We start from the raw sequence: 19,060 nt of genomic DNA, 5'->3' as shown, positions 1-19,060 counted from the left end.
AGGTCTGAAAAAATTGCGGCATCAAAATTTAACTTGAAAACTGGGTCTAGAGGAGTTTTCCATGTGCTTACACCTACGCTTCACACTGGGATATCCAACTGTTCTTGGGACTATTAGAACTCACTCAGATAATCCCATGCCCTTTTGTTTAGCCACTTTGGGTCCTTAACTTTTCCCCCATGTACTACTGCGTTCCTTTGGTTCCATATTAACCAAGCTTGAACTAGGAAAAATTCAAACTCGGCTATGGTCAGATGGGCAAGCAATTTGTGAAATAATTGAAGCACATCCTGTTGGCCTTGATAGCTATTCTGTAACCTAACCAGACACCCTACCCATACATCCTTCGTAACTACACATTCCCATAAAGGTAGTTTTTTTTTTTTTAATTAATTTTGAAAACTACCTCATCTTTTATTCATTCAACTACAAGGAATCATAATACAATGCTTCTATAGCTGGTGGGGGGGTATCCTCTAACCAAACCATATCCTTAGTTACATTTTTCGCGTATCTAGCTAATGAATGTGCCATAGAGTTAGCACCTCGATTAACATGGCTAAAACATACCCATCTAAGTCCTTGAGCAAGCCATTGGATGTCTTGAATTATGTGCCCAAGCTGAGACTAATCAGCCCTTGGTGATGAGATTAAAGACATGACAGCTGCGTTATCCCCCTCAATGACCAAGTCTGTAAGACCTGCATCAATAACAAACTCTGTCACCCTTCTACATGCTAAAATTTCTGCCTCTTTGTTGTCACCAACAGGTGGGCCTTTTGCAGACATAACTACCATTACCTCTCCCTTCTCATTACGAATTATTGCCCCAACCCCTGAATAGTTCAAGTCTGAAAAAATTGCGGCATCGAAATTTAACTTGAAAACTGGGTTTGGAGGAGTTTGCTGTGCTTACACCTGCGCTTTGCACTGGGATATCCAACTGTTCTTGGGACTGTTGGAATTCACTCAGATAATCCCACGCCCTTTTGTTTAGCCACTTCGGGTCCTTAACTTTTCCCCCATGTACTACTACATTCCTTGGGTTCCATATTAACCAAGCTTGAACTAGGAAATTTAAACTCGGCTGTGGTCAGACGAGCAAGCAATTCATGAAATAATTGAAGCACATCTTGTTGGCCTTAATAGCTTTTATGTAACCTAACCAGACACCCTGCCTATACATCCTTTGCAACTGCACATTCCCATAATGCGTGTACCCCTATTTCGAGAGGATACAGCCATCATCATCAATGATCTTTCTGCTCACAAGGTTTGCATGGGAGGCAGAATGTTTTGACCTGCCCTCCAGCCGAAGACCTCAATCTTGTTAAGCACTTTGAGCTTCCATAATTTTGACCAACTTGAACCCCAAACGGACCCATGGATGTCTCAGCCCCGTCTTCATTTTTCTTGATTTGTCTCCCCGCATGGTACCCCGATTTAACCGAGTATACTCCCTTTTTTGTATGTAACCATATCATTTCATCTGAGGCTTGTCTATGACTTAGTGGTATCCTTAGAATAGCATCAACATCATCCTTGTGGAATTTTGCAGCAATTAAACCACTCTTCCATACTTTTAGGTCCTGGTTGATGAGGTCAGACACATATCATTCCCGCTCCTCCTCATTAGGTGGATGAATCACCACATTTGTTGGATGATTCGGAATCCACTTATCTGTTAAGACCCTGACTTCTGAACCATCACCAATCCTCCAGCAATGGCCAAATTTTAAAATTGGTATTGCTACCATTAGGCTCTTCCACACGTATGAACAGTTTGGTACATCCGTAGCTTCCAAGAAGTGACATCGTGGGAAGCATCTAGCTTTGAAGCACTGGTACATTAAGGAGTCTTGTTGTTGTATTAACCTCCACCCCTGCTTTTCCAACATGGCTAAGTTGAAAGTTCGTAGGTCTCTAAAACCCAATCCTCCCATCTTCTTGGCCTCAGTTAGTTTGCTCCAACTTGTCCAATGAATCTTCCTTTCATCCACTTCCTACCCCCACCAAAACCTTGCACACATTGCGTCAAGTTCATCGCATAGCTTCTTGGGTAATTGAAATACCCCCATGGAATATGTAAGGATAGATTGAGCCACAGCCTTAATTAACACCTCCTTCCCAGCTCTAGATAACATCTTACCCTTCCACCCTTGAAGCTTTTTCCACTCCCTATCTTTAAGATAGGCAAATGAATGATATTTTGCTCGACCAACCAACGTGGGTAGACCCAAATAAGTCTCAAACCAGTCTACCTCCTTCACTTCCAAGGAGTTTTTGATCCAGTTCTTCTGCTCTATCGATGTATTGCCACTAAAGTATACAGAAGATTTCTCCAAATTAATGCATTGTCCCAAGGCACTAGCGTACACTTGCAAAATCTCAGCAATCACCTGAACATCACGCTACCTGGCCTGACAAAAAATCAATGAGTCATCTACAAACAATAGGTTGGTGATTCTTAGGGCCCGTCGACAAATAAAGACTCCTTGTATTCGCCCCTCAAATTCTAATTTCTGTAACAAAGAAGTGAAGCTCTCTTTACACAAAAGAAACAGGTAAGGTGAGAGAGGATCTCCTTGACGAAGTCCCCTGGATGGAGTAATATTACCATATGGTTTCCCGTTTATCAAAATTGAATAAGAGGGTGTAGTAACACAACATATGACTCTATCCACCCATATTTCAGGAAACCCCAACCTAACCATAATACCTCAAAGAAAATTCCATTCAACTCGGTCATAAGCCTTACTAACTTCCAGTTTAAGAGGAAGAGAGCCATTTTTTCCTTTTTCTCTACCATGCATGGCATGTAGTGTCTCATATGCTACCAACACATTATTAGTTATCAGGTGGCCTAGGACAAAAGCACTTTGTGTAGGGGAGATTATATGGGGGAGGATTTGCTTCAATCTATTGGCCAGGACTTTAGAGATGATTTTATATATGACATTACAAAGGCTAATGGGCTGAAAATCAGAAATTTTTTTGGGTGATTTAATTTTGGGGATAAGAACAATATGAGTATAATTTATTTCAGGCACCATATATCCAAAATTTAAAAATTCTAACACTGCATTAATCACCGTGTCACCTACAACATGCCAAACTTTTGGTAAAAGAAAGCATTCATCTTTCTTGGTCCCATTTGGAACAACAATGTTTTGACCTCGTCTGAACTAAACGCACTGGACAATACTTGCTGCATGTTGGGACTAATCTTTGGAATAATAGTGTTGAGACAATCCTCCATCCTTTCGCATGTTCCTGCCTTAAACAAATTCTTAAAATAATTCACTGCCACACCTGCAATATCCCCCACCTCCTTCACCCACATATTGTCAGCATTTTTCAGACTTTGAATATGATTTCTCCTTCTTTGTTGGGAGGCTTTTGAATGGAAGAACTTTGTATTCTTATCTCTATGTTTCAACCAGGGAATTCTAGACCTTTGTGCCCAGTAAATCTCTTGCTTACGAAGTAAAGCATCAAGATTCCTACTAACCACCAAAAACTTAGCTTTGCTTTCCTCAGTAAGATCAGCGAATTCAACTGTTCAATTTGCTTTTGAAGCTTCTTTATTTCCTCAGACTTGAGTTATGTTTTTGAAGAACCCCAAGCTTGTAAGTCCAAAGCTTATGCAGCAACTTTCTGCTTCACCAATCCTAGCCCTGATGGTTCGGACCCACCTTTCTCCCATGCTACTTTAATCACATCCTCGCAGTCATCGAACAACAACCATGCTTCCTCAAATTTGAAACTCCTCTAACCTTTATACAGTAACTTCCTGGAGCTTTAGGCATGCAAAATGATTGGCAAGTGGTCTGAGGGATGAGACGATGAATGAGTCACTAAGCTTATCGGAAATTTTTCTCTCCAGTCTATCGTCACCGTAGCTCTGTCCAATCTCTGTCTAGTATTAGCATCTCCAAGCCTTTTATTGTTCCACGTAAACTAGTAGCCACGAAATCCCAAATCTTCAAGTTGACAATGGTCTAGTGGCTCACGGAATGCATCCATTTGACTATGTTATGGCAGTCTCTTGCTCAGCTTCTTTGTAGAGTGTGACATTAAAGTCACCAATACATACCCATAGGCCATCCACAGCTGACCTAAGATGTTGAAGAAGCACCCAATACTTTACCTTTTGACTAGCTTCAAGCCATCCGTAAAATCCCGATAAAAACCACACAAAGCCATCATCCTCCACTACCTTGGCCAATATATGATTTGCCATATAATTGACCACATCTAGTTGGACATCACCCTTCCAAAGTAAAGCTAAACCACCCCCTGCGTTTGGATACTTCACAACAAAACGGTTAGGAAACAATAAGTCACCACATAATCCATTAAAACCATCATTGTCTAATCTTGTTTCCATCAAAAAACATACCGTGGGAGCTTGATCCCTCACAAGCTTACGAAGGCTACGAACTGTCTAAAGGTTCCCAAGCCCTTGGTAGTTCTAGCTTAATAGTTTCATTACTTCTGGCAAGGGTGATTATCCACCCTAGCTGATATCTTGTCTGCGTATTTGTCATGTGCTTCCACCTTGCCCCCCTTCCCAACATGTGCTTCAAAATCCTTTATACTATCGTTGTCTATTGTCTTCGTAGCCACCCATTTCCTTAGCACAGATTGATAATCTCCACCTTGTTTTTCTTCAAGCCCACAATCAACACGATGCAGCCTAACCCAAGTAGATTAAGGCTTCGACACGTCTAGACCATCCTGCATGTTGATATCCACGTAATTAAAGTGTATTGGCTCCTCCGTGTTTGTAGTATTCATGATTGAGGATATGTTATCCCTAACTGTATCATGCACTTTAAGTCTTTCCTTATTAGACTTCTTGGCAGCCTTCAATTTTGAATTAGCATTACCCCTATCCTTATCAATCACGCCAGTTGTTTCCTACTTTAATTACATCGCATCATTAATCACAGATTTTTGTAACTGAAAATCTGTAACCTCCCCAAAATTTCGGGATTCTCCTTTCGCCTATCTCTCTAATTCCCTAAGGTTTCCATCAAGAACGTCCTTCACTGCCAAGTCACTAGATTGACCTTGCTGCCTAAGCTCATGAGCATCGTCGCTATCATTCTCTTTTGTTGAGCTTGGCTTATGTGCTTGCTCTGCATAACATTTTGTCGGTGACTATCTACGTCCCCCCATAGCTTTCAGCCAATCCCCATACTGGTACTCGACCTCTACACCACTCTTAGTTAAGTTAAAATGACTGGCATAATGACGCAAGTCGTGCCCTATTAGACCGCAATAGTGACAAAACATAGGGAGTCTTTCATTCTTAAATGTTACCCATGAACGTTCTCCATCAGACCCTGCTAGAAATCCACTGCATCGAAGTGGTTTTGAGATTGGTAATGCCACCTTAACTCTCATAAAATAATTGGGGTCATCCTGCTTTCTCCTTCTTTCCACTTCCACTACCTCTCCCAGTCCCCCCCCCCCCACTTCAGTAGCCACTCGAGAAGAGACCATGCCGAAAGGGGAACCCCATATTTGGTTCCAAAGGGAAGCGTGATGCAATTGCACCTTTTCCGTGTTCATACCTTTTCGCCATCGTGTGAGCATAAGCAATTGGTTGTCAAAAGACCATGGTCCACCCTTCAAGATTCGTTCCTGTTAGGAAATTTAGACTCCGATTGATAAAATTAACAAGTTTTAAACCCAAGTTGTTAATTAGATTTATTATAAATAAACCTTGTTAAAACAAACAAACATCAAAATCATGTCAATATCATGCACAGCGGAAAATTAAATAAGACAAGATATGATGATCCAAGAAAACCAATGAAATAAACTAGTTTCACAATAAAAAAAACCTGGGGAAAAACCTTCTCGAAAAGCAATCCACTATAATAAAGAGAAGTTTCAAATCTAGTACAAAACCTTTGTCCCTAGACTCTACAATCTCCGTAGATGAACTTACAACATAAACCTTTTACTGCTTCAAAACCTCTGAACTCTTCAATATATGGACGCCACCCTTTTGCATGGATCCCAGGACGTGACTAACTAATGATGCACGACACCCAGTACGTGACTAACACACCAACTTAAGGAAGATGTTGGCTGCAAAGTTATTCACTTCATCAACAATGAAGATCAAGAAGCATTTGGTTACAAAACCCCTAAGGCGCAAAGATGCAGTAGCTTCTTTTTGGAGATAATAAGGCACTTAGACACTTTTTGCATGTGTTCTCCATGTATTCTCTTATGTGACGGACTTTAAAATAAGTCTTATATATGTTTAGGGTTGTGAGAAAAGAAACCCTACACATACATGTCAGCATGGGCTGAAAATCAGATCTAGAAATCTGAATTTCGTAATTTTTGATAGATACATCTGTCAAGCAGCTGTTGAGACCTCGATAGATAGTATCTATCGAGAGATGTTGAGACTCATTAAACCTCGATAGATATTATCTGTTGAGAGCTATCGGGAATATGTCCAGCTTTAATGAACAGCTTTTCTTCACTTGTTTCTTGATCCAATCTTCATAGCTTTAATACTAGACTTGAACTCTTGTTCTTTGAAGTATTAAACACATCCTAGATCTACACAATTATAAGTAAAGTGAGTTTTGTCAAAAGGATTAGCCAATTCTATATTGACATATGTTCCTAACATGATTCACATATGTCCTAATAATCTCCCCCTTTGGCAATCAATGACAAAACCACAATAAACAAATGAACATATGAGAGAAGTCATAAATCACTCAACTCATACTCACTTGTTGAATACAGTAAAATCTATCCTAACACAAACTCTTGAAAAACTTTGCAAGAAGAGAGTTCATGGCAAGAAGACTTTGACAACCTGTATTTCTAAAACACTTTAAACAAAACCCATCACGGTATCTTAGTGTGAAACATAAATAAAAGATTACATACATAAGAAACATATGTATAAAGAGAGAAAAGAAACAACACATGTAAAGGTAGGTGAAGAAAAACATAAATCATATATATATATATATATATATATCAAAGATAAGCACAATGTATGTAAACATGGTCACAAGACCGTTGTACAAGAAGAAAGAGGTAAGCACTCCCCCTAACAAGATGAAACATATCTCCCCCTTACAAAGGCATGTATTTCTCCCCCTAACATGTAGAATCTTAAAAAGAAATCACATATTCTCCCCTTTTTTGTCATGATTGACAAAGGGTACAAGAAGCTAGAAAGCTCGCCCGAGAAACATAAAGATGATCAAGGATGATCAAGGGGGCACAAGGAAACCATAAAAATGCATGAATGTAATGAAACAAGATGCTATGGATGACAAGATAACAAAAAGATGCAAAACATGTGAAAAACAATGCATGCAAGAGGATCTCGACAGATCAAGAAGCTGTTGAGCAGCTATCGAGCAAAAGTAAACCTCGATGGATCGAGAATCTATCGAGGATCTATTAGCCAAACAGAAAGTTTCTCGATAGATCGAGAATCTATCGAACAGCTATCGAGATTGAATCTCAGGAATCTCGATGGATCGAGATTGCGATAACAGTTATTGAGAAAAGAAGCTCAAGAGGCTCGATAGATAGCCTAGTTGTCGAGAGGTATTGAGAAGCTGTCGAGATTGCTTAAAAACAGTTTTTCAAAGAATAGAAAAACACAGACAAGAATGCAATCAAACAAGCTACTTAACCAAAGATCCAAACAACATTTTAAACTCTCAAAAACATCTCTCATCAAGAAAAATTTCAAGCATTTAGATCCAAAACACACACACACACGCACACACTAAACAAGTCTAATCAATTTTATATTTCAAAAACAAGTCTAGACAGTTTAGTGAGTACACATTAACACATGTATTCCTTGTGATGGTCAAATCACATTGTACCTACACATGTATCAAGAGTAGCAAAGAATATTGCGTGTTGTGTGTGAAAAACATCACAAGATTGCATAAGTATCTACATCTTATGACTATTTGAGATATGAGAAAATCACTTTAACTCACACACAATCATAACTATTTGATGGGGACTAGCACCTTCGAGGTGCATCCTATAACTCTCACATCTCCTAAAATACACGCTTGCAATCATATATAAAGCATTTTATTCTTTTTGCTTTTATTTTTATTTGCATATTTTTCTTTAATTAAGCATATCATGCATGGGCATATAAGAGAGAGAAAAGAAATACCCGATGATGTTAAGCTTTTGACATTGCACTTTTGCTATGCCAAAGCATACAAATGTCATTTCATGATTGGCGGGCAACAGTGGTGAGATGATTATTTATGCCTTTCTCTTAGGATTTTCTAGTCCTTCCCATCAAAAAGAGTGATACGAGTGTTAAATACAAGAGACTACTTAATCTTACTTATCACAAACACGAGCCACAAAGCTCACTTGCTTAGTTATGCATAGAGATGCTCATCTAAGCTACAAAAGCTACAAAGTTTAGAAAACTTTGTTTCAATGGTCATCCAAGGTACACAAGTACCAAAGTACACAAACACATATTGTTTTTGTATTTATCTGATTTTTCCTTTTTTTTATTTTGAAAACAAAACAAAATAAAAACTAAACAACCTGACAAAAACAGACAAACAACATGAAAGCATGATTCCAAAAGCAGATAAGAAATCAAGCAAAGAGAATCCTAATTTAGATAGAAAGAATTAAAGCAAAGGAAAAATAGAAAAGACAATTAAGTCTTAGACTCCTTTCTCACCCACACAACACGAGTCTTTGGCTGTAAAGATGAAAAGGCACGTGTCTTAGTATGTCTACTAAAGAACATAGAAGAATTAAAATTCTCCTGAGATTGAGTTAAAAAGCTCAAGACTTTTAATAACTCTCCAAACAAAGGTGTAGGTCCTTGAGAGAAAACCTGTGACCGTTTGGACACTTGCTTTTGAGGATACAAGTTAAAGCAATTAAGACAAATGTGTCCAAAAACACCACAATGGTGACAAACATGAGGTCTAACACATGATTTAGAATTAGAAAAATTAGTTATGGATTTCATACCTTTATCACCTTTCTCAGATTGGGGCACAAAGACAGTCCTTGATCCAGAAGCCGTGGAAGAGGAGGGGCCAGAGGAAACAGCATATCCTAAGCGAGTCTTATCAAAACTAGGCTTTTGAGCACTCAATACCTCATCAAGCTTTGCACTAGACATACTCTCTATTTGAGTTTTAGCTTGACTAAACTCTACCTCAAGATTCTTGATCTTCTCTTCTAATGAGGTGTTCTCCACAACAAGAGTCTCAACCAACCTTATAGTCTCATCTAACTTGACTAATAGATAAGCTTTTTCAGTTTTTACCTCATTAAGCTCTTTTCTACAAAGATGAGAAGTCTTTTCATATTTTATAAATTTAGTGCATAGCTTATCATAGGCTTCCTGAAGGGTTAACTTCTTGGGTACTTCATCATCAGAAAAATCCTCACTGTCATTAGTACTCTCCACAATCACCTTATTGGTTGTGGCAGCAAAAGCTATAAAGTGACCACATTCATCCACATACTCATCAGAAAAGTCATTCTCAGTATCACTCCAGGTAGCAACCAACCCTTTATCTTTTGAATTCTTAGTCTTTTCCTTCATAAGGTAGTTTGGACACTCTATCCTCATATAACCAAAACCTTTACACTCATGGCACTAGATAAGGGGTTTCTCACTCTTACCCTTCCTAGAGGATTTAGATTTCCTAGAAGGTTTGTCCTTATCCTTTTTCTTAAATTGAAAAAGCATGATAATCTCATTTGCTATGAAGGTTAAATCCTCATTCTTATCTTCATCTTCGCTTTCATCTTCATCTTCAGAGTTAACAATCTCTTCCTCTATACCCTTAAGAGCCAAGTTTCTACTCTTTTCACCTTTTCCCATTACGCCTAATCCCATCTCATAGGTTTGAAGGTTCCCTACAAGCTCAATCATAGGAATTTTATCAATGTCCTTCACCTCTTCAATGGCAGTGATCTTGGCATGGAATTTTTCAGGTAAGGACCTAAGAATTTTCCTAACAATTTTGGATTCTGCTATGGATTCTCCAAGGTTGAAAGTAGAATTCACAATATCCTTGAGTTTAGCATAGAACTCATCAAAGGTCTCATCCTCATCCATCCTTATTTCTTCAAAAATACTAGAGAGTCTTTGAAACTCCATAGTTTTTATTGCCTTGGTACATTCATAGGTGGTCTCAAGAATGGTCCATGCTTCCTTGGCAACTTCCGTAGATGATATTTTCTTGAATTCCTCATTAGTCACCCCACAAAACAAAGCATTCAAGGCCCTATTGTTGAAATTTTCCGCTTTGATTGTTGCTTCATCCCATTCCACCGGCGCTTCCTTTGGCTTAATCCAATCAACTTCAACAGCTTACTATACCTGGTCACCTAGAGTCTGCAAAAAAACTTTCATACAAACTTTCCAGTACGCATAATTAATGCCATCAAATAAAGGAGGAATGACAACAAGGATCAAGGATCACACTCAGGAAATTATCCAATCAAAGTGTACCCGCTCTAATACCACTTGTTGGGAAATTTAGACCTCGGTTGATAGAATTAATAAGTTTTAAACCCAAGTTGTTAATTAGATTTATTATGAATAAACCTTGTTAAAAAAAACAAACATCAATATCATGTACAACGGAAAATTAAATAAGACAAGATATGATGATCTAGGAAAACCAATGAAACAAACTAGTTTCACAGTAAAAAACCTGGAGGGAAACATTCCCAAAAAGCAATCCACTATAATAAAGAGAAGTTTCAGATCTAGTACAAAACCTTTGTCCCTAGACTCTACAATCCCCGTAGATGAACTTACAACAGAATTCTTCTACTGCTTCAGAACCTCTGAACTCTTCAATATATGAATGCCACCCTTTTGCACAGATCCCAGTACATGACTAACCAATGATGCACAGCTCCCAGTACGTGACTAACACACCAACTTGAGGAAGATGTTGGTTGCAAAATTCTTAACTTCATCAACAATGAAGATCAAGAAGCACTTGGTTACAAAACCCTAAGGCGCAAAGACGCAATAGCTTCTTTTTGGAGAGAATAAGGCACTCAATCACTTTTTGCTTGTGTTCCCCTTGTATTCTCTTATGTGACAACCTTTAAAATAAGCCTTATATATGTCTAGGGTTGTGAGAAAAGAAACTCTATACATACATGTCAGCATGGGCCAAAAATTAGATTTGGAAATCTAAATTTCGTAATTCTCGATAGATACATCTATCAAGCAGCTGTCTAGACCTCGATAGATAGTATCTATCGAAAGCTGTCGAGACTCATTAAATCTTGATAGATATTATCTATTGAGAGCTGTCGGGAATCTATCCAGCTTCAATGAACAGCTTTTCTTCACTTGTTTCTTTGTCCAATCTTCATGGCTTTAATACTAGACTTGAACTCTTGTTCTTTGAAGTATTAAACACATCCTAGATCTACCCAATTACAAGTAAAGTGCGTTTTCTCAAAAGGATTACTCAATTCTATATTGACATATGTTCCTAACATGATTCACATATGTCCTAATAGTTCCAAGTCAAACTCTAAGTTGAATTTAAATTGAAATAAGTTAGAACCTACTTCAACAATCTGCACCTTGCCCTCCAGCCCCCATGCTCTCCTTAATGTATTTTTTGCCGCCTTTTTATTGAAGGGTTTGCATGTAAGGAACTTGCCAATCAGGCTTAGAGTACAACTCTCAATCTCCAATTTCTTGCCTTCATCCGAAATGTTTATTGTTTCTTCTTCCTCACCAGTTAACTTCATATTCTCTAAGCAATTGATTACATCGTCAGCCATTACCTCCTAAGGACGTAACACACTTTGAGTGAGGACAAGAGATAGGAATGATAATGACTAGAGAAACAATATCCTTAGGACTAGCCAAGGGAGGGAGGAACTCGTTAAGAATCACCGCTTCAATACCCTTAGGTTAAGAATCATCACTTCAATCAATTTTCGAGTCAAGTTTGATAGGCCAAAAACGAATTGACCCCTTGTGATAAATTAATTGATTAATTAGCCAAGTTTATTAATTAATCAAATTAACATGCAAACGCGTGGTAGCACAAACAAATCACCAATAAACTAAACTATGCAGCGGAAAATAAATTGACACAGTGATTTTTTTACGAATGGAGAAAACCTACACTGCAAAAACTCCACCGGGTGATTTTAAGGTCACCACTCCCGAGAATCCACTATTTTCACAACAAGCGGTTACAAGTAAAGGAATTCCAGTACCTTATACCAACCTACAATTGAACCCTTATCCCAATACCCAATTGGACTTGTTCTGTAGTAACAATCTCTCCTTGTAATGCATGGCTCCCAGTACGTAACTAACCAATTGCGCGGATTCCAGTACACGACTTCAATCACCAACTAGAGAAGGTTGTTGGCTGCAAATTTCTTTAATTCATCACACGATAAAGATCGAGAAGCTCCTTGGTTACAAAACCCTACGGTGCACAAACACAGCAGCTTCTTTACAAGAAAGATGAACTAGGGCAAATTCTGTCTCCGGTCACAATTTGCTTGAACAAACTTTTTCTCAACACTTGTGCAACTTGTTCCACCTTTGACGGCCCTTAAAATAATCCTTTTATATGTTTAGGGTTGTGAGAAAAGAAAGCCCAAACATACAACCACGGATTAGAGTCAAAACAGACCTAAAACTCTGTTTTTCATAAACCTCAACAGATGTCTATCTATCGAGCTGCTGTCAAGCCACGAGCTAGAACAGCTCTTCAAGGCTCGATAGATGGCTAGTTGTCGAGCTTTAATGAACAGCACTTTCTGCACTTGAATCTTGGATAGGCTTGCATGGCTTTAACACTTGAACTTGAAACAAGGTTTCTTGAAGCATTAAACACATCCTAGATCAACCCAATTACAAGTAAAGTGCGTTTTGTCAAAGGATTAGCCAATTACATAAAATAGTGATATATGTTCCTAACAAGTGAATTACATATGTCTTAACAAAGTTAAAGACTAATAGCTATGTAATTTACTTGAGCGATGGTTAAATGAGAATCATGTAAATTTCTACCTGACTTCAACGATTGCTCAATCAAGTCCTAACTTTGATTGTGCAGGCCTTAGGAACTTTAACTCCTTGATGCAATTCATTACACAAACTCTTACCTAACTAGATTCTCAAAAAATAATAATAATAATAATAATTAATTAAATAACTTAATAACATTAAATTCAACTCTCCTGACACATAATTTTTCATATAGAAGTTGTCAATGCTAAATCCTAAACAATAGTAATTGGTATACACATTGTTGGTATACTAAAGTTTTAAACAAATTGAATGACTAATGTTAACTGTGTTTATCAATTTTTAATTTATTTTTTATAATTTGATAGTCCAACGGGGAAAGTGAGATTTAAACACTGGATACATTCATTAGAAACATTAAGAAGTACTAGTTGAGCTATAAACTATAGGACTCTAGGCTATCAGTTCTTGAATATGGTTAAATGTTATCTTACAACAATGAACATTTCAAATTGACCTCATATAATTAAGTACTATAAAATAAACAAACTATAATTTGTTTGGATTTCTCAAAATATAAGTGACTAAGGCCGGAATAGTATTAGTAGATCGAATTGGGATTTGAATACATAATTATAGTAGTTTGAATTCAGAAAGGCTTCTTCTTTCTAAACTCTGACCTGTTTGATATATTTATTTCATTTTTCATTTCCGACAAACATGCATATGTCTATTTATGAGATGTACATCCTTATTTTGGTAGATTGAAAAAAAAAAAATAGAATTCTTTGGCAATAAAAGAAAAGGAAGAATTGAACAAGCACTAAGCTAGTCAAACTAATAGTATAAACAGGCAAATGATGCACAGTCCACCCCATTGTTCTGTGGATGTCTATCTGAAATAATCACTCAGCAACTATTGAAAAACGTTATGATTAAATAGAGATTAAGAGAAAAACAACAGTTGTCAGCTTTGAACTGCTCAACTGTTGAAACAATTTTCCTCTACAAAATTTATTACATAAAAACATTGTGTGTCATGTGTAAGAGCATCAACATCATCTTATAAGTGTCAAACCAATGGCAGTGACTATAAGAGTTGAGGGGACTCCAAATTTGAGATGGCTCCAAAAGGATAAAGTGTACCCATGTTGGGGAGCTCGGCGAGCCTGCTCACACACGATTAAGTTGGCAGCTGATCCCAATAATGAGAGGTTCCCAGCTACGGTGCTGACCCAAGCTAAGATAAGCCATGCCTTCTTCTCATCAGCTGCAGAAACTGCAGCTGCCGATGCTGCCACTCGTGCTCCAAGCAAGAGAACTACACAAAATTAACATGAGTTATAGGAACTCTCGTGTAAATAGTTTTAAAAATGGCCTTTATGATGCCGAATAATGGCTTACAGCAGACAAACAATTTATCATAAATCAACAAAATGTTGGGGAAAAAAATGAAACGAAAGAAATGAACAACATGAACCTCAAGAATGTTCATAACAAATGGAATACAGCATCAACTTAGAGATGCATCGCCAAAAACATTAGATACTTTTTATATGAAAGAAAAACCTAAATAGTCTATTAAAGATCCATAGGTGATCCCAAAATTTTGGGACTAAGGCTTCGTTCGTTGTTCTTGTTGTTGTACATGAAAGAAAAAACAATTCTTAATCAAAGATGCAGAAAGAAAGATTAAACCACAGTCCCAGGCTACCAGCTCATTTATGAAAAACAATCTCACAGATTCAGTGCAAGAGCATCCCTTGTTCCCTATATTATGTACACAAGGGCCATGGATAACTGAGAGCCTTGTCAACTCACAGTTATCATTACTGGTACAAAAATCCCTTTGTTACTGAAAGGGAATTTTCCTTCTAGCACAATCTGCAGAATGTTTGTTGTTTAATTGAATGCTATGGCAGAATTCTGAGGGGGTAAGCATATCCAAAAATTGTTTATGGTCTTACAAAATGTCAATTGAAAACAACAACTTGGTGAGAAATGCTGTTGTCATTGCAATTATCCCGAGACTTTGAGAAATGACCCAGAAGGGTGCCAGTTTGTGTACAAAGTGAAGTGAAAGACCTGTTCAGTAAAATGGTGGTGTACTATCAGCTTGAGTAAGATTTAAACATGCATGAGAAAGGTTAGTGTCAGTTGTCTCAAGTATTTTTTTTGAGAAGTGAAATTGGGAAGAATCTTGTGAAAGGTTAATGTCAGTTTCTCTCAAGTAGAGAAAGGATCTTGAGAAGAAGTGAAAACCAGAAATATGCAATTAAAAAATAAAAACTGGGAATACTATGATATCCTGAAGAGATCATCTGTATGCAAAGTCCAATCTATACACTAACATATTCCCCAGAAATCTAAAGACAGCGCAACAAACTTATATGCATCCCAATGTTGAATTAATCTCTGTACAGCTTGAAATTGCTAACAAGAAAGCTCGGCAAACTCGTTTTATTCAAAAAAAAGAATTATGAAACAAATAATAGAAAATATATATATATATATATATATATATGGAAGAAATCCATCAACATACCAGTTGGTACATTTGAAGCCAAATTTGACATGACAAGTATGACAATGGCGAGAATTGCTATCCCACTAACATGATCGATTTTTGAATAGGGCTCCATAAAGTCCCATAGAGTACTTGGGATTCCAGTTTTGTTAAAGCCTTCAACTGTGATAAACATTCCACAAAAGAAAACTAACAGAGAATAGGAGACCTGGCAAAGAAGAGAAATAAACTTGACATATAGTAAACTCTCCAACAAGCAATCAATGGTCATAATCACCAAGAAGTTATGATTTACAGTTTTTTGATAGGGAAAAAATAATTTAAAGGTAGAAAGCAACGTGCTTGCAGATTATACCTTTTCAAGGCTTGGCCTAGCATCCCTGAAATCAAGAACCACAAGAGCAAGCGCAGCAGTAATTGCAGTCCATGACATATTTAGACCCAGAAGCAAAGCAATCAACATTCCTATAGTAACAAGGTAAACACCTGATTTCCACACTATTTTTTTCCATCTCGTGGTCAAATCATCTTTTCCTTCTGAAGACAGTACAGAAAGTACATCTCTCAGTCTATCCAATAATGCAACTCTCTTTGAAGGGATTGTTTCCTCCTTTACCTGAGAAGATACATCATTTGCTGCCTCTTTTGATGAATTAGAATTTCTTGCAGACTCCAATGTGCCACTAGGAACCCCTTGGATTTCATTCTCACTCGGAATTGATCGGTTCCTAAGGTTCTCAACATGTCCCATGGGTACACTCATGCCAGGAGAGCTTTGCACAGCCATAACTTCCAATCTAGAGTTCCATTCCTGAGAATTCAAGGATGTAAAACGTGACATTGTGGCTGGTGAAAAATGATGAGAATTCATTTCCTCCTCTGCAATAACTTCTACAGCTACATCTTCCTCATCCTTTTCAATAGATAACAACTTCCAGTACATACATAGAAGAAGTAGGGCATTGACAATTACACCCATGATCATTGCCGGGAGAATTCCTATTAGAAAATTCCCGAATGATATCTTGCTCTGAACGGCTATAACCAAGTTTTGGGGGTTGCCAATTGGAGTTGCTGCCGACCCAATATTTGCACTAGAGGCCAGGGCAAGAAGGAAAGGATGAGGTGGGAGATTATGTTGCCTTGCAATTTTCAAGACAAATTCAGTCAAAACTACACAAGAGGTATCATTAGTAAAAAAAGCACTTGAAATGGCAGAAATCAGGCAGACTCGACAAATTAAATCCTTTGCCCCTCTACTCTTCCATGAGAGCAACTTTCCCAAGTACTTGAACATATCTGCCCTTTCAAGATATACACTAACAACCATGGTCCCAAAGAGAAGACCAAGGATTTGAAGATCAATTGCAGCATATGCTTGATCTGCAGTTATGACTTGAAATATGACCATTAGCATGCCCCCCAGGAGGGACCCTGCAGTCCTCCCAACTGGCAGAAAAGGAACAGCTGGGAAAACCGCCAATACCCAGAAGATTGCAAAAGCAATTGAGCCTAGAACCACTTTTACAGAAGAAGCCAAAGCCATTTTTTCTGCTCAGCAAGAGAAAATCTTGTTGTTATACTATTCCAAGGGCTCTATGTTGATGAAATTCCCTAGCTGATGCCATATTATTGCAATATCTACATGCAAGAAAAGAAATACCCTGGTTAGAAAAAACCAATTAATTAATTTAAACTGTTTCTGAAGTTATCATTCATTCAATGCAATATCATGATACTTAAGCCACAAGATAGCAAAATTCATTGAAGAACAGTGAGACAAGTGCTAGGAAGATAAGCAAGTAAAGTTGTTGCAGCTATTAATAGATTATATGGAATATTAAAGTAACAGAACATTCAAAATCAAGAAATGTAAGGGATTGGGGAGTTCAAGTAATACTAACTAACAATATAGACTCTTTTTTTTTCCTCCTTTGTTCTTATTTTTCTAGAACTTCTTAAGAGAAGAAGCCAGAATTCAAATAGAAAGCAGAATCTAGCCAAATATGATACTTTGTATCTATTGCAATACCCATAAATCTTGATATAAAGAGAATGAATTATTCGACTATTTTCAAGAAATGTCACTTCCATAACCATCTCAGTAAGATTCCAAGGTAAATCTCGAAAAACCAGAAATTCACAAATTCTCAGTGCAAAGAATTGTAAAAGCATACATTGATATGAACCCAATAAAGCGCCACACGTATGATCAAATGCAAAAATGTCAGACTGGCTTTCTGCATGACCCCACAATTTAGATTGCATGCAACTTGATTCTTGAACAGCCATTTCAGTCAATTTCTAAGCTAAATCTCAACCAAATATGCAATACCCAGATTCCAAAACTCTCTCTGAAAACGAAAAAAAAGTGTAAAAACAAACAATTTCTAACCTGAAAAAGAGGTATGTTCTCTACTTCTGGACCAAGAAGAAGTCAACGGAAACTGCAAGTTCCAAATTTGGACCGGGTCTTATTTGCATGTAAAAGTTAAAAATCTTTTCTTGAACATTTGGAATGGATTGGATTCAGTGGCATGTATGTATTGTATGAATGTTTTCCAAAAGAAGTGGAACAGAATAAGATCAAATCATCAAACGGACTGACATGATTGTTAAGGAGGTAATAGTAATTTTTCTCCTATCTGAGTTTTTGTATATAAATATATTAGATGCTAAGATGATCTGAAATGCTAAAATGCTAAGATTCTAAGATGATCTGAAATGCTAAGATGCTAAAATGTATTAGATGGCATGTTAAAATGCTAAGATGATCTGAAATAAATGGGAGAACTTCAGATAAAACTTGTTTATGTTTGGTTATTTTAACAAATGAGTCAAGTTTAAACCAAGATTTGGACTTCACTCTTGATTGAGTTAATCTCGAATATAATATATTTTTGAACAAGTTGGTAAGAATCAGATTTGTTTTGACTATATATAATATTCATTTTTGTTTGGCTCTTTTATACTCCTACGTTCACCTTATTGGAACTCATCCTCCAAAATCATGATGTAAAAAGGAATGGAATAAAAGAATGAGTATAAGAAAAAAGGTCATGATATATATATATATATATATATATATATATATATATATTTTGTAATTTAATTATTTTTATTTTGAATAAATTATGCTTTCCCTCAATGATTACAATTTTCTTAAATTTATTTTTATGCCACTCCTAGCGTCCCTTACTAGTTGACAATTTATGGTATTTCCAAGAGAGACAACCAAGGTTCAAATCTTTCCTCCCCTAACTATAAAATTATCAACAACAACAAAAAAAAAAAAAAAAAAAAAAAAAAAAAGAAGAGGGTAGTTTAGGAGGATTTTTTTTTAGTGAAGAAAACTCTTTTGTTCCTTAATTTAATATCTACTCATGGAATGAGAAAATAATGAATGCGAATTGGAGATATTCAATACTCATATTTAACTTACTAAACTCTTGTTCATTGTTGTAAAATGTAACTCTAAACATGTCATA

General features: G+C 37.0%; 1 protein-coding gene across 1 annotated transcript; it reads right to left on the bottom strand.

Annotated features, from left to right (window-relative positions):
• Window positions 1–13,857: 13,857 nt before the first annotated feature.
• On the bottom strand, window positions 13,858–18,410 carry LOC126699353 (silicon efflux transporter LSI2-like). The gene is made up of 4 exons (XM_050397106.1): window positions 17,968–18,410; window positions 15,928–17,213; window positions 15,591–15,780; window positions 13,858–14,366 (listed from the first exon to the last, which is right to left on the bottom strand). Exons 2-4 carry the CDS (start codon window positions 17,116–17,118, stop codon window positions 14,104–14,106), a joined length of 1,644 nt encoding a protein of 547 aa, XP_050253063.1. The 5' UTR covers window positions 17,119–17,213; window positions 17,968–18,410; the 3' UTR covers window positions 13,858–14,103.
• Between the last annotated feature and the right edge of the window lie 650 nt (window positions 18,411–19,060).

The sequence above is a fragment of the Quercus robur genome, chromosome 9 (assembly GCF_932294415.1).
Source record: "Quercus robur chromosome 9, dhQueRobu3.1, whole genome shotgun sequence".
Lineage (NCBI taxonomy): Eukaryota > Viridiplantae > Streptophyta > Magnoliopsida > Fagales > Fagaceae > Quercus > Quercus robur.
This window is presented reverse-complemented; position numbering and strand designations above follow the sequence as displayed.